Below are 22766 nucleotides of genomic sequence, written 5' to 3' on the forward strand. Positions count from 1 at the left end.
GTTGGAGGTGAGAAGGATGAGATGGAGGGGAGCAGGCGTTAGCCCTGCTGTCATGCTATCACAGAGTACTACAGAGTACTCCGGGGGGATGTTGGGGATGAAGAGCGCGGGGGTGCATCGTCGTATCTTACCTGCAACCCACGACGTACACCCCCCCATCGTTTAGCCAGCCGGCGCCGGTGCGCTTCTTAACAGAGGTTTGGTGAAAAGGATAACGGCTTGGGTGTGTGAAGAGTGCCGGCGGCCAAAGTACCTTCTCGCGGGTAGGCATTAGCTATATACAAGCGACCTCACCCGCCCCACATTCCATGTCCCTTACATAGGCTTCACCATCTTCTCCATTCTTTCTCTCGATTTCCTTTCCCCACCCCTACCCCCCGTACATCCTCCTGCTCAATTAAATGCTCTTTCTTGGTCTTGTCTGAGGTCCTGGATGTGTAGCCGCAAAAGGGGTGTGCCTAGTAAGTCCCACGAACTCTACAAACCTCCATATCTTCAACCCCCAGAGAGATATCATACCCCCCACCCGCCCTGCTTCTGGGCCATCGCTAACGCCTAAGTATAGAAAAAAATATATCCATTTGCGCTCTCCATCGTCTCCCTTCAAACATCTTTGCAGTTGGTGATCTAAAAAGCGATCGTTACTTTAAGCAATCTGCAAAAGGAGATTTTGAACTAGATAGAAAGGGAAAACCCGAAACAAATCTGAAGAGTGGATACAATTAGTCAGCACCCTCCTCACATCTATCTATTGAATGGCCGCGTTGCCCTGTGCGATTGCTGCGCACCATAATGTCTTTGAAAGTAACGTTGTTGACGATGAATAAGTTTACGAAAACAGCATTCCATCCTTCTGTTTTAACATTCCGACTACTTCTCGCTAGACTTTCTTTCCTCTTGCGCAAGCCTTTCCGCAATAGGAAATCTCGGCCGATTGGTATAATACCGCCTGCCGAGTCATGGGGAACCGAAAACATCCTCAGCCTTTCACTTTCCTCTTCTCTTTACTGTGCGATACGCTAGTATATGCTTCTCCAACGGGAGACTTTCCTTCAGTTACCGTACCAGCCTTACCAGCACACGAAGGAAGGTCTTTATTCAAGGGTGATCCTATACCAACTATTGACTGGATGAGCCCGGATACTATTAATTTCACCTGGGGGCTGACGGGTGTGGATAATTTTGAGAATCTCATGTTCTCGTAAGTCACGAAAAGTGTATTTCTTTGGGAAAATAAATATCAAAAGACACCTCAGTCTTTCCTTTGTTGAATATACAAGGAGATTTACCTCTAATGAGAATTGGCTCTTAGGACCTATCTTTTCGCAACTCTAGGGTCAGTGGTTGCGTTACTATTCATCTTCAGGACATCTGTTTATCACATCAATAGCCAACGCTTAGCAATAACCGTTGCGTCTTCATATACGACTACAGCATCACATTTTTATTCCCTCCCATCAGGGAGATGGTTCTCGCTACTTAGACGCCATCTAATCCTGGCGCCCTTGTACAAGTTGCGTCACAACAGCCCATTCATTGTGAGCTTTCCCGCACCATCTATCAGAATTCACCTCGGGGCTCTGCCATCCCGTCTGAACTTTATTATAATATTTTTATATTTTCTGTCAAACGTTCTATACTGCACCCTCTATCTTCCCTGGGACGGCTCGATAGGCCCAGATGGAAGATTTAGAGAACCGACAAAGGCTGCACTCGTGGCTGAGTTTAGAGGAAGGACAGGTGTTATGGCTGTTGTCAATATGATTCCGTTGTTTGTTTGCATGGCGAGAAACAATTTCGTTGGGCATGCAGTTGAGGTGGGATTTGATATTTGGAACCTGTTTCACCGCTGGATTGGCAGGGTTGTGGTGTTGGAGTCGGTAGCACACATGCTTGCATGGACAGTCAACAAGGTTGATCAGGCAGGATGGGAAGGCCTAAATGAAGCTTTAAGGATCAGTCATTTTTACCAAGTTGGTTTGATGGTACGTTTTTTTTACATAACATTTATTCCCTACCGAGAGCAAGGTCTAATCATATACAGGCCGAAATTGCTCTCATCTTAATCGCCTTTTTGTCTACTTCGCCACTACGACACGCAAACTATGAGTTCTTCTTGTCGATGCATCAGCTGCTCGTTGCATTTTTTGTAGCCGGCGTTTGGTGGCATCTTTATATCGACATGTTACCTCAAATGGTTTACTGCAACGTCGCTATTGCGATATGGGTTGCTGATCGTGTTTTTAGGATCTTGCGCATCTTGAGGAACAATATCAGGTGGAGAAGGAAGGGGCTACTTTCCAACGTAGCTGAAGTTGCCCCGCTGAAAGGTGGGGATGCTGTTAGGTTTAGTGTTGAACTTTCTACCCCATTCAAGTACAGGCCTGGAACTCACGTAGGTTTGCATGAACGCTCTTTCTTATGATTGAGAATAAAATTGACAATTATTTTTATAGGCATATCTTTATGTACCACGAATCGGCTGGTGGCAATCTCACCCGTTCTCAATCGCTTGGACATCCGCAGAGGAATCCAAGCAGGCGGTTGGAGCGACACAGATGCCCGACAAGTGGGAGACTCAAAACCCAACACCCACCACAGCTACCCCCCAAGCTGTCTCCCGTTCGCAATGCCAATCCATTGTCAACGGAGACCAGAATGCCCAAAAAGATCTATACGATCCAAGCAAGTACCATTCAGGAGCAAACCCAGCACAAGTATCCGCGAGAGCCGTCTCACGCGATAGAACTTGTGTGCGACAAGAGACATATTGTAACCTTGAGAATAATTTACAAGAAAATTGTCCGCGTAGGTCAATCCCCGCAAACACACGAGACTTTGTGGTACGGAATTCACCTACGCTTCCTGTGAGGCATCATGAGCCCCAGAAAACCACCACCCCGAAAAAGACTACGATGCACTTCATCATATCGAAACACGATGGTTTCACAAGAGCACTATATGATGCTGCGCAGTCTGCCGCCGCAACTGCTGACCCGGAAAAGCTGGAAAACGGGTGCGTCTTGAAGGTTCTAGGCTTGGTCGAGGGACCCTATGGCGGACATCACTCGCTCGATTCCTTCGGGACAGTGGTCCTGGTTGCTGGGGGTGTTGGTATCACCCATTGCCTGGGTTATGTTAGACATCTCTTGCACGGATACAACGAAGGAACCGTGGCTACCCAGAGGGTTAAATTGGTTTGGGTCATCAGAAAAAGTGAGCATATCCACTGGGTCTCGGATTGGCTTGAAGAGATTCTGCGGATGCCACTCTGTCGCCGGGTACTCGAGGTTGACATCTATATCACCCGACCTAGCACCACAATTAGCGGGGATGAGTGGGCTGGCCACGGCGGCCTTGTTAATGTTCACGTCGGAAGGCCGGAATTCGAAATTGTTCTCGAGAAGGTCGTGAGACGAAGGATTGGTGCCATGGCGGTAACTGTCTGCGGTGGTGGCGCTGTGAGTGACTCGGTCAGGGCTGCCACACTCAAGTTCGTTGACCAAGCTACTATCGACTTCTCCGAAGAGAGTTTCACTTGGTGAAGGTAAATTGTGACCCACAGCCTTCTCCCAACGCAGCCAGATCTTAATGCTATATCCAGAACCTCACTTCTCCCCACGGGAATATTTTTTATATTTCCTACATCTCTAGACGACTGAGAGAAATTAACGGCCTCTTTGTCCTGTTTTCTTTTCTATTTTGTTGGAGTTTCCTACTTACCTCAGCATACATAGGCATTTTCGGCGTTGGCTTTTTGTATTTTTATTTTTTTTCTTTACTTTGTCTGTGAGCGCGAATGGGGAAACTAGCGGACGGCTTGATCATGCTTTTTTTTCCCGTTTTTTTCTTCTTTTTCTCTCCTTATCCTCTTCCTCTAGTCTCGCCTAAATATCACCCCTTTCTAATTACCCCCCCACGGCAGTTGTAAATATTTTCGAGTCTCAATCCTGTAGTTAGATAGAAGTCGTTGATCACAAGTCTATACAATTGTGTATTTGTATGCGTCCCGCTTGGTATATATACAAGCGTCTTTCAAAGTATGATAAAATGCTGATTCGTATAGAGTTGCTGAACAGGTGGTGCACTAGATGGAAATGAGCGAGTGGATTATGTCCCATAACGAGTGAATATATCATACCAAGGCAGGGGGGGATTGAACCCTCCTCATGGCACCGGTATGATACTACCATACTCGTATAATATCGACTTGACCAATGGAATCAAGATATGATATCATACACGAGAACTTTCTCCCTGCCCACTTTGTATCATACCTATCATGTAGAATCCCCCCCCCCCCCCCCATGAATCTAGGAGCGGGGGCGATGATCATCGAACTCGTCAGATTGTTATTTTCACTCTTCTCTATAAATGGTTCCCCCCTCATCTAGATTTTTTTTTTTTTTTTTCTTCCTCCATTTGCTACGTATCTGCATGCGGGACAAAAGTAGTGCTACCGCGTGTGTGTGTGTGTTCGTGCGCGATATAATTTCGATTTGAAAAGTCTTTCCATCATAACTTTATTACAGTGCAGTGTTATAAAATTCGAAGGGGGAAAGAAGAGAAAAAAAACTGGGCGGGGTGGTGGTGGGTGAGTTGCCCAAGTATGATACGGTATGCGGAGTATTATACAAACGGTATCGAGCCGTGACATTTACTAAGGGGTTTATCGGCAACTACCCAGGGGTGAGGTTTACGTCTGGATGGTATCATATGATAATATTATGATACTTGGCGGATGTCTGTACTCGAGTATGTTGCAGGGGAAAAGGGAAAAAAAAAAAAAAGTCGAATGGTTTATATAGCGAGTGATATGTCATGAGGCTTCAGACCAGGGGTTATCACCAGCGGAGGGTTGTCAAATTTAGAGTATATCGTAGTATATCAAGCACTGTGAGACAGGTTTCTACTCTCGCTCAAGCAGGAGTTAGGCCATGCCATGAGAGTTGGTATGACATTTCCAAGGCGAAGCAATTAGTGCTCCCCAGCCTCTAGGCTTTATGATACAATAAAATCATCGCATAATCAATCCATTCGACACCACCCAGCGGTGTACTTCCATTAAGCACTCTAAATATAGTAAACCGTTTACCAGGTGCTCGTGCGGAATAAAATTTGCCCTCCTTCTCTCCATCCAAAAGTGTACAGGCTACCCGCTATTACCAAGGGGTGCGAGAAACTCCATTTTGACTCCAATCCTCGACAAAGAGACCACCATATATCAATCCCTCGTTGATGTCCGATGGCTGATATCCTTCATGGGAAAGATCAGTAGCCGGTGGAGTCGGCAATTTCAAGATTCCAATGTGCGCTGCAATCATTAGTCTCGACATCCAATTGTTGAATACGTTAGGCTAGAGCCTCACCTTGGCCCTTGCCGGTGGCGTTATTCGCTCTGGTCTTTACAACCTCACTCAGGAGGCCGTAGCCGGTTGAGTGCCATACCGAAATAGTACTAATTGAGCGTTAGCCAGCCCAATCGCGGAGCCCGTGCCACAGGAACACCCACTTATCAACCCAATTTGTCTGAACGGCAAAGTTGTGCCAGCACCCGGTGTCAAACGGCACAGAGAAGAGTACTTCCTCGGCTTTCCCACCAGCGGTGGAACCCCCGAGACGGAGCGTCCTCGCGTCCTTCGCTGGGACCTCGGAGGAACCGAATGGTGTTCCGGTCTTTAATGTCCAGACGTGGCTGCTGAAGTCGTTTGTTTCGATAAATACTATCTACGGGGTGGCTTAATAATTGGATTTGGAATTAGAGGTGGATAACGGGGAGGGAGATAAGTTACCTCGTATTGGTGGGAGTAGTTCAATGGACGGTGGACGTCCTCTTTCACGGAGAAGTGGAGCGTGGTGGTCCCCTGGACCGTAGCATCCGTGCCGTTATTGGTGCTGGGTAGGAGTTCAGAGCGACGGAAGCCTTTTTGCGCGTTACCGCCTGGTGTAAAGATTGATTTATCACTGTGATCATAATTATAAGTGTTCTGCTCGTGAAATAGTTTAATTCGAAGGAAGTAATACTTAATCGTAACCTCGATGGGCTTCCTGTAATCGGGGTACCCCAAATCGAACTACCAGCCACCTATCCATCAGTCACCAATACCACCGCCACCAATTAGACAGAAGAGTTATATAATACCAAAGAAGGCCCCGTAACACTCATGCTCGGGAAAAGCAACTGCTCAGACCACTTCTGCCCAGCACCGAGAACAAACTCGGCATTATACGGACTAGTAGTGGGTTTATCCAGATCGGCCGCTGAAAAATTCATCTTCAACCTGCCTTCCCAAATAACCTTCGGTGCCGCGAGCGCCGCCGTGGCGAAACTGGATAAGAAAAAGATTGCCGGAATCATATTTTTTCTGTTATTACAATTATTTTGTTGAAGGAAGGAGAAACGAATGGAGTTGGTAAGAGAAAGACTTAAGGTCGGCTAAGGAAAGGAAGGAATAGGTGTAGAAATCTGTGTTGAAATCTTAGCATTCTTATATATTCCGACTACAAGCGAGTAGATCTTTCAAATTGCTATTCGGATTGAACCCCGCGTTCCCCACGACAGGCTATCTTTTTTAAGATCCCCTGGCGGCTGTACTGTAATTTAGGAATTGTGAAGTGGAGGAGTTAGCAGCCGCCGGAAATGACGGACAAAGATGTTTCCGGCTCAGCGTGAGGAAACAGATTTATCTAGCTGCTCGGGAACCCAATGCGGGTATGATACCAAGCGTGGGCCTAATTGTGTTAAAATTAATAAAGGTGAATGAGTGAGACCCTGTGAAATTGGTATCATGGTAGGAAAAAGCAGATCCCTAACCCTAGGACGGTAGCACAAAGTCGTCCAGCAGCAGTCCCCAACTGTAGCACCAGTGCAGCTCCAGATTACAAGTACCTGTACTCGTATCATACAAGTAGAATATTGATAGCGAAGTTTCTCCGCAGTAGCATGGGGTGCGACCCTATCCGGACCTTCTCTTTTACGCATAGGAAGGCCACGCGCTACCGTGGTCTCGGAATTCCGGTTGGTAGGACGAGTGCAGTATGCACAGAGGCATTCACCCCCCGGGCTGAGAACCATTTATACGGTTTTTTCGAGTTGAAGGCTTGGGTGTGTATAGCTCCCCTTTTGCAAAAAATTCCGCAGATCCACCGGGAATTTGACACTCGAAAAACGCTTTTTCGACCCTGGGGTTGAATGCCTCTAATGCGTAGATGAGATTAGACTACAACACTTACCACCAGATCACGTTTGGGAACGCAGAGTTTCATTGCATACTATGAGAACACAGTTACTTGTATATCCACCGTGTCCTAACAGCTTAGCGCGCTCTTGAATCCCAAGGGGATAGTCGAGAACTTGTGCCCAGCAGTTTCGGTGCAACCTTCCAAGCCAGACCGGAAAAATCACCGTACGATGATGGGGTTGCTGTCTCAGCACCCTGCTGATACAGTAGTATCGGCAATTCAGCCGGACCTTGCGCCCGTGGCGCACCATGGACCACAAAAAAGGGGGGGACATGCTATGAGATAAAGGTAGGTCCCGATACATCACCGGCACTGTACTCGTACTAGTACTCGAGTATTGTACCCAAACAGAAGCAAACCGTGATACCCACAACCACAGCGGCCCACGCCGACACGCTACCTCCGACTACAGAACTAGGACTTCAGAAAGAGGACCTAGTACTGTACGTGTGCTCAGTATCCATGGTTCCCGGAGCGAGTGGGCAGAAGGAGGAAAGTTTCCAGCGAAAACCTGAAGGAATGAGGGTAGTCAGCCAAGCAATCGGTGGACTATCCATCGTTTGCCAAGAGGATTTAATCAACGAGAAGACTTGTACTACCTGAGGATGTGGAAGAGCAAGAGCAGCCAGGTTGTTTCTGATATACAGCTAGACGACGGATGGGTATTCCTCTCTCATCTGTTGATCTAGAGCATCCCAGAATAATCGAAGGGGGGAGGGAGGGGGAAATAGGGGTGAGCGAGCAAAGATGACAGAACGGAGTAGGCAAGAATAATAAGCTCGCATCCCTCAGGTGATAAACGCCACACCCGACCCATGACACTTCCACCCACACCACCGATACCACGCCACACATGAGCACGCTTAACAAACCTTATTTCCACTGCGAACGGCAAAACGCCACCCACGATCTTGAACACCAGCCTCACAAGTCACCACCACCACCTATGATGCAAGTCCAGATGTCCATCTAGCTTAAGCTATGATACTCCAATCTGGAAGGCATGCCACGCCATGCAACTTCCTCTGCATTTAAATGTCCATCCCCAAACCACCAGCCACCAGACATCACGACACCACTTACCAACCAATCCATCCATCCAGCACTTGGTGCATCCAATCATAACCTGCGCCTCCCTCTAGCAACCTCATGAATTACAACGCAGCACCTCACCTCCCTCGCCGAACCCCACTATCACATCACATAAATCGCAACAACTCAGTAAACACCCCCCCTGCCCATAAGCTAACCACCACCATCTCCTCCTCCTCCTCCTCCACCGTTAACCAACGAAGTGACCAATAACCATACCCCCTCACTCCTCACGACGATACTCTCCTGGCGATGCGCAGCAAAACCTTGTATAGAAAGAACCGCCCCAACAAAACCATCCCAGTCCAGCCCAGTCGTAGCGATAGTCATATTGGCAACACAGCATCCCAACACCCCATGCCGCCGGTGCCGGCGCCCCTCCCCCTATCACCACTTCCCGCCGCGAAAATGCGACCAACCAATACCAAGCTCTTCTCTTCCCCCTCCTTCCCGGCGAGCGCCAAAAAGAAAAACTCAAAGATGCGCGCAATAAGGCACACACTGCGAAAGTTGAAAGTCCTCCTGCACCTGCGCCACGGGAAGAAGACAGCAATTCCTAGAATTGTGCTGACGCCACCGAGCGAGAGCGAGAGTGATAGGGAGGAGGATGATGGGGAGGGATCGGTGGGGAGGTATGTGGTGTCTGATGAGAGGATGGTTAGTCGTTTGGATTTGAGGCTTGGTCAGGGGAGCGGTGATTGATTGTGTGGTTTTGTTGTCTATTGGCAAAGTGGCTGGAGGGACTGGTGGAAAAGAAGTTACCGTACCGTTGCTACCATAGTCCGGAGAGGTGGGAGGAGGCTCTGACTTTGGGCGTTTTCTCTTTTTTTTTTTTGTTTCATCCCGTTTCATTCCGTGTCGGTTGGTTGGTTGGTCGGTGTTTGGGGCCCGGGGCGTCGGTTGCATCTATTTTTCTACCTATCATACCTATTAATTTGTCATGCTACCCATTTTCTTTTGTATCATACCATCTAGGGCGTCTTAAGACCCGCCATAGTACCGTGCCCATCATACATCTCCATCTCCATCTAATAATATACTGTCGACCCATCCCCTCGAACACTGGTCCGTAATTAGCGAGAGGGGAGACAAAGCGAGCTGGGAGGATTCACAAAGTCCGAATAAAGATGGGAGGGAGGACGGTGATCGGTTCGGAGAGGGGAACACCGCTACTATGCAAGTATTATACAGTGGATGCCAGGATCTACTCGTATGCTATTACGCGGTACTAATACTAGTACAATACAGAAGAAAAAAACAGGCATCACAACCAGAGGCATCATACATTAAATAGCCTCCACACTACCCTTACTCATACGACCACACAATTACTGCGTATACACACGTATCGTACGGTGATCCCATTATCATAAACAGCACCTCCACAACCCCAACCCGGAAAGCCAATGCAAAACCCACATTGCCCAGTCAAGCACCATCCATCAACCCAGCGAGCGACAACCAGGAGCGCCCCAACCGAGTGATCCCCCATGATACATTCCCGTCCCCCCGCCTTCCGGCAGCGCAAATGCTGCACAGCCCCGGGCTGGACGAGCGCGCACATGATATGATACAGTACTCGTATCATACTCCTACAGTATCGTCCACACTTTCACGGTTATGATAGTCGGTCAGCATCTGGAAAAGGTGGGCAAAATCGCTCTTGTATGATATTATATAATAATTATTATTATAATAATATTATGATAACCCTATCATATAAACTCTGCGGGGAGGTGAAGAAGAAAAGAAAAGAAAATTTTTAATTTTAATTTTTTTTTCCCTAGTGGGGATGGATGTGCTGCTCGTGAGTAGGTTGGCCATTCATTTGGCTTGTGCTGGATGGGACTATATGCGCGCATTGCCTTGGTTTTCTTTGGGGGGATAGATAAGTTGTAGGCTGCGCGCCTCACTCACCCTCCCATTGCGCTATACTTTTACGATACTTACTCGTACGCCCCCGGTCGTATTCTCGATCCCATCGGCCATCACAGGTCATCCATCATACGATGATTCTACCGCACCGCCGGAAACTTGCGATATCCGGAGAGAAAGAAAAGAAGAAAAAAAAAAGGGTAGACTTTTATGATTATCCGTCTAGCAATAGTGGTAATAATAACACCGGGAAAAAAGAGGAGAAAAAAAGAAAGAAAGAAGAAAAAAAAGAAGAAGAAAAAAGAGACGTGAAGACGTCGCATGAGGCGTTTACCATCCATCCAGTGAGCAGCAAGCGAGTATATAAGCCGTATCATACTTGAAAACAGAAAACTCCGATCCGAAATAAAAGTAAATAAAAAGGAAACAACAGATAAAAAAATGAATAATGACACCAATAACCCAAATTCCCGATAATAAACAATGATTACTTATGGCGATGATGGGTTTTTAAACAAAAATAAAAAAGCAAAAAGGACGGAGAAAAAAAAAAAAAAAAAGATTGAAAAAAATTGAACGCCATTCCCCGATGATGATGCTTTACGCGCGAAAATTTTTGATTTCTTCAGACCTTGACTTTAACTCTATGCATAGAGTGTAGAGGCCGTCTGGTATCGTTAGGAAGACTTCACAGGCAGTAGAGGAGAAGGAGGATTAGAGTTTCGGGATACTAACGGGGAATTTCGGTATCGGTGCTGCGGGGAAGGCAAAGGTGGAGATAGTGGACCCCGTTCGGTGTTTCCGCTGATCTTGTCGATCTCCACCTTCATTTCTACCATTCGGCCTCGCATGCGTTCCCGGAGCTCGTTGATGCGCTTGCAGCCCTCTCGCAGCGCCTGCAGTTCCTCCTGAGTGGGCCCGATAACCACCGGTTCTGGTGGTGGGGTCGGGGGGCAGATTCTTCGGAAGGAATGTTGTTGCTGTTGTTGCTGTTGCTGTTGCTGTTGCTGTTGCTGTTGCTGTTGCTGTTGCTGTTGCTGTTGCTGTTGCTGTTGCTGTTGCTGTTGCTGTTGCTGTTGTTGCCGCTGCTTGAAAACCGGGGATAGAGGTGTCGCGGGAGCAGCAACGGGTTCTTGAGAGCAGACCACCATTACCCCGCTGAAGGTGAGGGGCTTCTTTGGCTGATCCTCAGAGGTTCTGATCCCCGAGAGCAGTCCTCTGGACCGGCCTTCCCACCCCCGTTCCAATTCGTCCACGCTCCTCAACTCGATCCATTCGTGAACCCGCCTAATGGGGTTCAACCTGGCAAGCCACCTCCCAGCCAACAACCCCCAAGCGCCGATTCCGAAAGCAAGAAAGCCACCCATTATCATAAGCCCCCACAACGGTAGCATAAACAGGGAAGCGAGAACCCTAAGAGCAATCGACTCTCCCGGCCTGTACGCAGGGAGGTTCTGGTATCCGATGAAGTAGATGAAGAACACAAACGCGTGGGCGGGCCCGAGGATGTGCGCGGTTATAGAGACGAAGGGGGTGAAAAGGTATCTGTAGATTTGCCCGATGATTGCTTCACGACGAAGGTGTGGGAGGTGCGGGAGGGATATAGAGAGGGAGAGGAGGAGGAGGCCGTTTAGTAGAAACAGCTGGAGGGCGAAGAACGCTATGGTTAAGAGGGCGTTGCAAAAATAGCTCAATGGCTGATGGTTGGGATCGATCTCGTTGGCCGATACCAGGGCCGGATGGAACAATGATTCGTCGGGTGGTGAAAAATGGCTTTGGCACCAATGCTGTGAGCCCGTCCGTCAGTCGGGGCATTTCAGCGATAGTACGTACTGTACTCGGGCTGAGTGATGCGAACACCCATCCAGAATGGGGGCGCGGAAAATAGGAATGTGGACGAACGGCAAGTGTGGGTTGATACACATGTACGTCCTCGACAGGCCAGAATTTAAAAGGTGACAACAACCGCAGACGGGGCCGGCCATGATAGGACAAGCCTCATCCGGGGGTTGCCCGTCGCGCATATCCCATACAAAGTTTCCCCAGGAAATGCGAAAAATAGAAAGAGAAGAGAAGAAAAAGAAAAAGAAAAGGTACGTACAAGTACATCTCCCGCAGCGCTTGTAGCGCCGGCGTAATAGTCGATCAACATCGCTGACATGGTTTCCCAGACGTTTCTTGTCCGCAAAACTTGTGCTCCAGTTTCGACAGCTTTGACGTCAATTTTGACACCCTCCGATGCCTGTATGCCGGCGTCGAATTGAAATACTAAATCGCACAAAGAAACCAGCATGAGCGCCACTTCCAATCCAACCGCGGTCAAAGATAAGTAGATCAAAAGGGACCCAGAGTGCTCAACTTTCCGAAAAGAGGGTAGGAGGGGGTGAGGGTAAGGTAGATTTGAGCGAAAAAAAAATGCCTCCAACTTTAGGAAAAAGTGTTGTAATCCGAATCATCACAGAGAACAGGTACTGCACAGTACAAATACAGGTATTGACTTCTGCGCAATCTTTTTGCCCCCCGTCCAACCCGTTCTACTCACACAAGGCGAGTACCGGTACTCCACGGTACTTGATGGCCGCACCGAAATCAAAAGGTTTCGTTCGCTGGTTTTCCCGTTCAACCACGACAAGCGGGACACGTGGCTGGTGGTTGGCTAGTTGTTCCGAAACTGCAGGAAATGTATGGTTGGCCGGACAGCCGGGCGACTGCGATCGAGAAAGTTATTGGGTCTGGGCGATTGAGCGACAATCGAAGGGTTGTTTTGGTATCGACAGCCTAACCCAACTGCGTCCTATCGACTGAGAGGTGGGAGGAAAGGAAAAAGGAAGGGGGAGGCAAAATGTTTGGTGGTCGTGGTGTGATGGTCGAATATTATCCATATGATACATAGTTTTCTTGTCAAGGGTTTTTGTTTACCGATGGGGGGGGAGGCTCTTTGTTTCCGGGGGGAGTTGGCTGGTTTTTGGGTTATATAGATCGGGTTTTTGTGGAACTCAAGATTGGGGTGCCTATTTAGGACCGAAGGGTGAGATTGCCCTTGCTTGTGTTCAAGACACGAGCGCAAGATTAGGTTGACTACGCTTCCTAAAGGGATTAATGTGACACAGCAGGATGCCATCCAAACATCTTCCCCTTAAACAACTTACAAGTATGATACTGTACAGTACCGTACCAAAGAGGTATCATATCATAACAATCCAGACTCAATTAATTGGCTCCCGACTCTCAACACTAGACAGCGAACCCTAACCCTGAAATTATCCTGCTGTACGATATCTTAGGAGCTCCTTGCCCTTGCGCTCGGGCAAGATGCAATGCGCAACCACAAAGCCAGCTGAGAACTCTCCAAACAGCGCGGATCCTACGCTGCTGACCCCAAGCGAGTGTGGCCCTGGCTCGCCTCCACCACAGGAATCACCAAACTCGCATCAAAGCAGCACATACAACATGTGCCACAGGCAGCCTCGAGGCAAACTCCTACCCTCAAGTTCTCCCGAAGTGGGCCGAGAATTAGAGGAGCGATCTGTAAGTAGCAGTATTGCTAGGGTTGGCCTTGCAGTTGGCAGCGACGGAGAAGTGAAGAAGGTGACAACCAATCATATGAAGTCACTCGATGCGGGAGCAGCTTGGGGCTCCGGGGGGTGGAAATCATGTACTCTAGCGAGATAAGGATGTAGGGTTGGGATGATGGAGGTGTGTTGCAGGCCCGAAGAGAGGGGCCTCTTTTGGGGAGGGAGGGAGGGGGTATCCTATGCCTAGCGATGGCCGTGAGAAGGGTAGTGGGTACTGTAGGCCCAGATGGATTGGTGTGATTGCTAGGAGTTGGCGAGCGACACGAAACCAAGAGTTTAGATATTCGTCGGGGAGCCACACCTCGGTGTCTGGGCAGCATTCAAGGCGGTATCATATCTAACTTCACCACCTCCTCAAAGGCTAACTTACGAGAACCTGGGTTGAGTGGATATATAATGGCTGAAGTTGCTAACCCGTGATTAACTGGTCCACAACCTCAGTTGCCATGTCCCTGTCTCTCCGCCTGAGGTTGCCATACCAAGTAGCGTTAACTCAATAAGCCAATGATTTCCCGCAGGAAAATAGTTGTGTCAACCAAAGGACTGGGCCTGGGAACATTAAGCGAACCCGAAATACTACCGTTGCTCGAGAATGACTATTCGAGTACCAAATCCTGGCCTCCCACCGCTTACAAAAATATGGATAGCTTCCCCCCCCCCGATTTTTACCCCCAGACCGTTCCGCGATATTCGCACAGGGAGCCAACGAGCCAGACCAAAAAAAAAAAAAAAACGGAAGAACGAACGAGACGCACGGCCAAACGAGATGTGAGGCAAACGCTTTCCTATTGCACGGCTAAGTCGCATGCACATACCAGTGGATGATTTCCGTCGGTTCCTGCATGGGCACATTGACAGATGTTAGTTACTGTATTGGGTTCTCTGTGCATATCTCATACCGTAGTGTGGTAAGTTATATTACGAACCGTTCTCGTGCCACAGCGCTCTTAACCTTGCGGCTCGGTTCTCGAATCGATGGCATCGCCGCAAGGGAGGATTTACTCGTACGAGTACTCGAGTACTGTACAAGCAGCATAATCGGCTCGGCCCGGCCCGCACTTCCGAGGATGGTTTTGCGAAAAAAGGGTAGGTATCGATTGAATAATTGGCTATCCAAGAGCCTCCCCCCGTTTCTGTCTAAAAGTGATATTATGATATCATACATCCACAAATGTCATTCCTCTGAATCAACGATACTCCAAGGTTCTGTTGGGCCGTAACCGCTGTGGTACAAGCAATCGGCTTTAGGGCAAGGCCCGGTGGTGCCATAATTCCGAACATGAGATGTGACCGGGCATAGGCGATCTGACATGCCAGCAATTATTCGAGTAAAGGGGTCAACGGATGGGTGCTCATTTCCCCGGGGTAAAGTTGACCCCAGCAGTTCATTATCAGTACCTGTACAGTACAGTACTCGAGTAAAACAAGGAAGAGTGCGACCATAGATCTGGATGAGGTATCGTACTTGTACGAGTACTCGTACAGTATTGCGCTGCCGGTATCACTACCATAAGTTAGTGGGGAAACAGCACGGTCCGCTCCGAGCCCTAACCCCCGAAATCTCTGCATGGGGCTTAACTTCCTTGTGCCACGACAGAGAAATTCGGACTAGGGAGAACAGCTTACCTGAGCATTGGTATGGCGAACTATGATCATTTTTTGTTTGTGATCGCGATTAAGTACTCGTAAATGGGGGCGGCAACCTGATATGACAAGCTTCATGGAATTCCATTAGGTGGCAAGGCTGGTTCGGTAGTTCACCCATAGGCTGTGGTTAGCTACAATAAATATATTTGACAAATAACAAGAGGGTCATCTGTGTCTTTCGTCCGCCATATTAACCTAAATTAAAGGTATCTCGTCCACCCCGCGGGCCCATAGGGATCGACAGCGCGCGAACATCTGATACTGGTGCGGTGGGATTTTAGGTTAAAGTCAAACACCCTAGGACGGAGAAAAGCCCTGACGGAAGCCTGGAACCAATCGATGAGATCCCACCGTCTAAGATCTACCGGTTGCCGGAAAAAAAAAAGACCTTCGAAATCCACCACCTCCGGATTCAGGGACATAGGGTCCGGAAAGAATTGCGTTTTCCTGCCACTAAACGTGTTGGATCTCGTTAACCGGTATTCGCAATTCCCTTAACTTGTCAAACTAAACCTATCTTGGGATCAAGGGCTAATTTCCGCTGATAATCTGATAGTGGATTTCAAGAGTTCTCAAAATATCGTACCCGTATTCCTCCCCCGCCAAACACAAAACCCTCGCCCCCCCCCCCCCCTTCACCCACCCATCACTCACAACAGCCTCCTTTTCATCATGGCTTTCACAACCTCCGTCACCGAGCTGCACCCCCTCCCCGCCCCAACACCTAATCCGCCCGCTGACCCAGAGAACCTACCCACCGTTTCCGACCCATTCAGTCTATCTTCTGGACTTAAGACTTCAGAGGAAATCCATAACCTGACCGCTAGACATCGCACCGCGCGCTGGAAGCGCCCCAGTGCTGAGCAAACTCTTGGCGAATCGAGCACTACCGGTGCCAATAATGGTGGAGACAATAATAAGAGAATGCAGAAGGTGGACGTTAAGGGGATTCACGAATTCTACCAGAGCCAAAACCAGTCAATTCAACAATTACTGAAGCCTGTCGAGGAGCACAGGCGTGAGGCAAAGGATGAGAAGGGTGATACACGTATCCGCTATTTGATTGCCGTCAACGGAAGTCTTGCTGCGAATATCATTCTAGCCGTCTTACAACTCTATGGTGCCCTGTCTTCTGGATCCTTGTCACTTTTTGCGAGTTGGTATCTCCTTGACAACCCTCCAGATCATAATATATATTGGTATACTAACTATTGTTATTAGCAATGGCTGATTCTATCTTTGATCCATGCTCCAATCTCCTATTAATCCTCTCTCACCGTGCCATTAACAAAGTGGACCCTAACAGATTCCCCTCCGGAAAGGCACGTATTGAGAACGCGGGAAATATTGTCTTTTGTTTCCTCATGTGCGCAGTCTCGTTAATCCTGATCGTGGTGTCGATCCAAGAGCTTGCGACGCATAAGGCAGAGGATGAGCTTAACAAGTTCCATCTACCTTCCATCATTGCTGTTGCAGTCGCTTTCGTCACAAAATTGACGCTGTTCCTGTACTGCTGGGGCCTCAGGAATATTTATTCCCAGGTCAGAATTCTCTGGGAAGACCACCGCAACGACCTGCTCATAAACGGGTTTGGTATCCTCACCTCCGTGGGCGGGTCAAAGCTGAAGTGGTGGTTGGATCCAGTTGGTGCCATCATCCTCAGTCTTCTGATTCTGGGATTGTGGTCCAGAGCCGCTTATCGTACAGCACCCATTACTTTTAATATCCCTCGAACCTCAAAAGAACTGACTCATGATTCCACCAGGCGAGTTCCTATTGCTGGTTGGCGTGACCGCCGACCGATCCCTTCTTCGCCTAATCACTTACATCTCCATGACCCACTCCCCGCTCATTACCCAGATCGATACGGTCCGGGCATACCACAGCGGGCCCAGAATCATTGTCGAAGTGGATGTTGTAATGTCTGCCACCACCGCTCTCCAGCTCACGCACGACGTCGCGGAAGAGCTCCAGGTCAAGCTAGAGAGCTTACCAGATGTTGAGAGGGCGTATGTTCACGTCGACTACGAGACTAGTCACAAGCCAGTACGCAAATACCCACCGTCACCCCTCCCCTCGAGGGCGATACTAATGTCGGGCCCTCTAGGAACACTTCTTGAAAAAGGAATTGTAGGTTGGGGCGGATTTGTTTGCTTGTGCGGCATACATTGCCAGCGAGCCAATGCTAGTTTCCAGACGTGGAGTTTTAGTGGCTATAGTGTGCTGTTACTGCGCTTGTGCAAATTTACTTTTTTTTTTTTCTTTTCACTCCCCATTTCGTTTCGTTCCACTTAACTTTTGATGATTACTCTTGCAATACCTTTGTATGCTCCCGTCAACACGAGCTCTACTATGCTCAAATTGGCCCTAAAATGAAAGTTAGCTCGGATGAGCACAGTGCATTAGTGTTAGAGCTCCGCCACGTTCAATAAGATGATGAAGAATCAAGCACAAGTTATCACTGTGATACTACTGTATATATGCTGAAAATGGGGCCGCCGGGCCGTTCAGTGGCCTTTGGCCCTTCCTTGCCCAAATTTCACAAGAAGCAAGCGCCGACTGCGCTGCTTACTTGTAATGTATATATTATTATAAAACCATTTAATGGGGTTAAAGGAAACGCATCCAAGGATACACACACCCGCACCCTGAGCAAGACATAAAAAAGTTTCCTCAATATCATACCTAAAAACCCCCATGAGAGTACCGTATCCACAGCTGTAAAAAGATGATTGAGCAAGGAGCGGAAAGCATGATATCATACCATTCTAACTACGAGTAGATGTGCTGTCGGTACACCCACAGGGCACACGGTAACTACCGGTAGGTTGAAGGTCAAAACCCCCTGCCCAACGCTCTCACCCATGTAGTCCACAAGTACCGGTATCATAATCAATAGCCTTGAAATCGGCTACCTTGTATCATAACACACGGCGGAATAAAGCTTAAACCAGTCCCCCCCCCCCGGCAGATGAAACGACCAAGCCCGGGAAAGCCCGACAACCCGAACCACGCGCCGACCAAAGCAAAAAACGGCAGAAACGAAATACGAGTGAGATTGTATGAAAAGTTTCTTGGAGTTGTCCCCGTTGAGAGAATCCATGCTGCCCCGTTTAGTTTCCGAGAAACGGGCGGATAATTAGAGAGGTATTCCCCGATGGCTATCCGGAGTTCTGAGGATTATATCTGTCAGGGTCGCAGTGACCGGGCTCTTGTCGAGTTTTGGAGGTGGCGTTTTTGACGGTGTTCCCGGTACTGTACAGTACAGTACATGGGCCATGCTGTGCTGAGAAGTAACTTATTCTACATCACTATTTCACATAATGCTCAACGCGATGCACGAGGGAAAAAACGACGATGATAAGAGGTTGTTTGGATCGCCGACATTTGCGAGGAAAAACCCCTTATAGAACTCGGAGTATTCGGCGTTAACCCCCTAACCGCTTGCGATTTATAAAGCCTTTTCCTTGCAGAAGGCTGTGCGCCAAATAGCACAAGTCCTGTATACGAACTGCTGTGGTCTCTATGATGATAGCCCCGACACCGTGGGCTTAACTTCTATGGCCGTGAGGGGGGAAAGAGCTCGTCCGTCCGTCAACCGCAGTTGGGACGAGTCCGGGGGGGGGGGGCTGAGTGACTAACCCCAGCGCGCCCAGGACAGCCCGAAGTAAGTACGGGTGGAGGAGCCACTGGAAGGACTGGTTCCACCGTATCGTAAACGTTATAATTCCTTAACGGCCTCGTTCATAAATACCGTACCGAGAACTCGTGAAATGGGCCGGACGAAGCCACGGATGGGTGCGAATTGATTTTCTATGAGGAAATCGCCTGCTGATCGCTCCAGTTGCAACACTTTATCGAGAAAATGTTTATAATACCATGGATTAAAGGGGTATATGTTTAATATACAATACCATGACATACCATTGGTAGGGGTGATGGAAAGAAACACGGTCCCCGTGCCCAAAACTTATACCCCCCTTTGCGGGTTTTGGGCGTGTTCTGTCCTAAAGAGGGCAGAACCTTTGACCTCACGATTCTTTAAAAGAATACAGCTTTCTCAAGACACTTTATATACAGTCACAATTCGACCAAGAAAAATCACAAAAATCGAAGGAAACTTTCAGAAATTAGTGCCAACTGGGGCTTATTTTTTTTCAATTTTTCTACTATAGTTTTGAACCCCCTTTTCCAGTGGAGAGTATGTGGTCTAACACCTGAGGGGCATCTGCCAATACATCTCCTGGACAGAAAGCATCAAAACACCCGATGGGGAGTATAAGTTTTGGGCATGGGGACCGTGTTTCTTTCCATCACCCCTACCGATGGTATGTCATGGTATTGTATATTAAACATATATATACCCCTGTACAATAATCGATGGTATTATAAACATTTTCTCCACTTTATCAGGATTGCCACGGGAAACCCCCCCGTTCAAGTTTAGTCGTCCGGGTGAGGGGAGTGTCGGCTGGTAGTTGAGGCGGACCTTCGCAGTGGATTTGCATAATATAGCAACCTCAATTTAAACAAACCCGTTCCCTTCGTCTAGTACATTTCAAACCAGTGTGAATTGGAAGAACCGATACTACTTCTACTGTTAAAAAGTCTTTCTGAAAACTGCCTCTGAAGCCATACTTGTAGATTAATCAATCCACTGTACTAGTACTTATGATGCTGTGAACAGGGTTTCATCGTCACTATTCCATCCGTTCCTCTGGATGCGCACTTCTAAGAGAGGACACGTACTCGTGCCACGGTTGTGGCTCAAAACTACATCACAGCTTAATCTTGGTTTGTTGAATGTAACTTGAGAGCTTCATGTAACCTGGAAGATCAATAGAACCTTGGAGTTTAATGTAATATTATTATAACAGAATGGAACCTTACAGGTCAATAAAACTTCACTTCTTCCATGAAGTTATGTGTAAAAGATAGGCGGACAATTCAAACCTATAAAAAGAAAATTTCTAGGCTTATAGCTAGGGGTGTAAAGCGATTACCAAGGTTGAAAAAAACCAAATGTAAACTAGAATGTTTTGTAAAGTAGAGTTACAAGCTAAGGTTAAGCCACAATGTTATGTTGAGTCACAAAAAAGTTGTGTTGAGCTACAAGTCAGTTGAGCTGTAAAGTCATGTTGAGCCGGCAGGCACGAGTAGGGTGGGCGGAGGAGTGGGAGGAAGTTTGGCGGCCGGTTGGAGGACGGAGCGGTAAGATGGCCGAGATGGAGGCCGAGAGGAGTGATGATCCCGAACCGGAAAAAAAGCATGGAAGCAAAAACCGGCCGCCGAATGTAAGGCATTTAGAGTGACCTGTCTGTCCTTGACGACTGGAAGACAGGAGTAATGAAATACCTCTGCATCCAAGTGACAACAAATAACCGGAATAAGTCTCGCCCATCCCGCCCTCTGTGTGGCTCCCAATCCCAGCGGTTATTCAATCGCTTCGCTTTCCGTCCAGGAAATGGATCCGCGGCGATGAGGCCGAGCGTCACAATTTCGATAACTTATCACGAAGGAGGCGAAAGGCGAAACAAGCAATCAAAGGAAAACTCTTCAAACCCAATCTGCCCCTCACCACCATCGGGCGAAAACGTCTTCCGGCCCAGATGCCATCTATATCCGCCCCACAATTCCCGAAGAGCGGTCCTTGGCGGAAAAGGTTCTTGGGAGGGCTCGTGTCCGCGCGCCTATCTATCCACCGGAGGAGATACGAATCACCACCTCGCAGAAGACCGAATCGTAGTCCCTGAGAAAAAGCCCCGGGATACGGCCGGTGGTGACGGTGGACAGGCAATTCACCGTGCCTTTGGGCAAACTAGACACAAACATTCCAATATCGGTGATCACAAATGGCTGTTCTCGAGTGTTTGATATAAGGTTGAAGTACCAGTAAATTTTCGAGGTATCATATTATACCGATAGATGTTTCTTACAAGTGCGGAGGCTTGTTGCCGGTATTCCCCCTAGCTTCAGTGCTTATTAAGCAGGTCCCCCGTCATCTACGTTACAAGTACTGTACAGTACAGTACTCGTACCTTTTCCATTTTTATTTACTCGAGTATTTTACCTTCGATCCGAGACACGACGGTAATCAGTGTCAACCTTCCCTCATGACTTGTTTCCACAACACAATCCTTCGATCCTCCCCGCAAACAGCCTTCGCCGTCCATTCCCACATCACTCGACCTCCAGATCAGCCGCCGATTACACAGATCCCATTCCGCACGCCCAGTCGCGAATCTTGCCTCCCCAGATCAACCCACGCCCCAGAGATTACAGCCCGATCTGGAGGACCACAAGAAACCATTATCTAGTCTAACCACCGCGGTCATTGCCGCACAATAGCGTAATGCAGCGATTAGCGAGCTTCGCTGGAGGGCCGGGAAATTCCGGCACGATGCGCCTCCGGGAAGGGTTCGGTAGGGGATGTGTCGGGTGCGGGAGGGGGTTGCCGGTACGATACTCGAGTACTCGAGTATGGGTTGTGGCTGCTAGTGCCCTACTCGAGTGGCTTATGGTTTCGTGAAAAAAGTCGGATTGGTGCTAGTGCGGGTCCGCCCAATAGCCTCTCATAGTACTATTTGCCCTCCGGTTGGCCCTGTTGTCCTCTGTTCTGATCCGGCTCTTTTGCGAAATGATAACCTTTTGCGCCGCTAGACTTCGAAGGGCTAGGTAGGGAGGGTCGGGTCTTAACCATGGACTTACTCGAGCAATCAATTCACCTGAAGGTTAAAAGCCCAATTCAATTCGGTTCTGGTGTCCTTTGGAAGCTGCCCTTCGGACTTGTTGCGTGAAGGCTCTAAATTTATGGAATTTATGGCATGGCATCGGAACAGCCGGGTCGAGAGGGTACGGTACGAGTAGTCTAGGTCATTGCGCAGTAATAATGGTGTATCATATCATACCCGCCCAGACGCATAAACGGCAGCGAAGTAGTTAAAAACATTCCTGTGCGGGATGGTATTTTACTGGTACAGTATGGCCCAGGCTGCCCAGTGCCGGTAGATGCGATAGCGAAGTGGCTTTTTTGCTGGTTCACACCTTCTACTTCGAGTAGGACTCCATTGAAAGAATGCACTTATAATTCCGAGTTGGGAAATCTTTAGAACCAACGCTCTATTTTTGGTACCGATACCCAATCAACCCCCTCCCCCCCCATTTCCCGCTTCTGCCGGCCCCGCTCGTAGCGCCTGCCTGCCCGCCAAGACTAAACTAAAATGTTTAGACCTCACCCAAAATCACTCGAAGCCCTTAGCCCTTTGGCGTAAGCTCATCGTCACACTGGTCACCCTGACTACTCGTACCAACACTGTGAAAATGCAAATGGACGAG

General features: G+C 48.4%; 5 protein-coding genes; 3 read left to right on the plus strand and 2 right to left on the minus strand.

Annotated features, from left to right (window-relative positions):
• Nucleotides 1-1745: 1745 nt before the first annotated feature.
• GSTUM_00001267001 (uncharacterized protein) lies at nucleotides 1746-3545 on the plus strand (the record flags this gene model as incomplete). The annotated part of the gene is made up of 4 exons (XM_002838632.1): nucleotides 1746-1985; nucleotides 2045-2395; nucleotides 2457-2569; nucleotides 2873-3545. 4 exons carry the CDS (start codon nucleotides 1746-1748, stop codon nucleotides 3543-3545), a joined length of 1377 nt encoding a protein of 458 aa, XP_002838678.1.
• Nucleotides 3546-4940: 1395 nt separating this feature from the next.
• GSTUM_00001268001 (uncharacterized protein) lies at nucleotides 4941-7649 on the minus strand. XM_002838633.2 has 7 exons: nucleotides 7274-7649; nucleotides 6143-7198; nucleotides 6025-6074; nucleotides 5793-5964; nucleotides 5513-5727; nucleotides 5370-5458; nucleotides 4941-5314 (listed from the first exon to the last, which is right to left on the minus strand). The coding sequence occupies exons 2-7, from the start codon at nucleotides 6356-6358 to the stop codon at nucleotides 5163-5165; spliced, it is 894 nt and encodes a 297-aa protein (XP_002838679.1). The 5' UTR covers nucleotides 6359-7198; nucleotides 7274-7649; the 3' UTR covers nucleotides 4941-5162.
• Nucleotides 7650-7664: 15 nt separating this feature from the next.
• Nucleotides 7665-8097, minus strand: GSTUM_00001269001 (uncharacterized protein; the record flags this gene model as incomplete). Its single annotated transcript, XM_002838634.1, has 2 exons — nucleotides 7665-7753; nucleotides 7842-8097. The coding sequence occupies 2 exons, from the start codon at nucleotides 8095-8097 to the stop codon at nucleotides 7665-7667; spliced, it is 345 nt and encodes a 114-aa protein (XP_002838680.1).
• A 79-nt stretch (nucleotides 8098-8176) lies between these two features.
• On the plus strand, nucleotides 8177-9036 carry GSTUM_00001270001 (uncharacterized protein; the record flags this gene model as incomplete). XM_002838635.2 has 2 exons in its annotated part: nucleotides 8177-8966; nucleotides 8997-9036. Exons 1-2 carry the CDS (start codon nucleotides 8743-8745, stop codon nucleotides 9034-9036), a joined length of 264 nt encoding a protein of 87 aa, XP_002838681.1. The 5' UTR covers nucleotides 8177-8742.
• A 7067-nt stretch (nucleotides 9037-16103) lies between these two features.
• GSTUM_00001271001 (uncharacterized protein) lies at nucleotides 16104-17565 on the plus strand (the record flags this gene model as incomplete). Its single annotated transcript, XM_002838636.1, has 4 exons — nucleotides 16104-16587; nucleotides 16653-17132; nucleotides 17197-17477; nucleotides 17539-17565. 4 exons carry the CDS (start codon nucleotides 16104-16106, stop codon nucleotides 17563-17565), a joined length of 1272 nt encoding a protein of 423 aa, XP_002838682.1.
• Nucleotides 17566-22766: the final 5201 nt, after the last annotated feature.

Source organism: Tuber melanosporum (assembly GCF_000151645.1).
Source record: "Tuber melanosporum whole genome shotgun sequence assembly, scaffold_269, strain Mel28".
NCBI classification, from domain to species: domain Eukaryota; kingdom Fungi; phylum Ascomycota; class Pezizomycetes; order Pezizales; family Tuberaceae; genus Tuber; species Tuber melanosporum.

Coding starts and splice junctions, on each gene's coding strand:
- GSTUM_00001268001 (XM_002838633.2), bottom strand. CDS start 6,358: ATGATTCCGGCAATCTTTTTCTTATCCAGTTTCGCCACGGCGGCGCTC. Junction 5,459..5,512: donor CAGACAAATTGGGTTGATAA/GTGGGTGTTCCT, acceptor ACGCTCAATTAG/TACTATTTCGGTATGGCACT. Junction 5,315..5,369: donor CGCCACCGGCAAGGGCCAAG/GTGAGGCTCTAG, acceptor TAATGATTGCAG/CGCACATTGGAATCTTGAAA.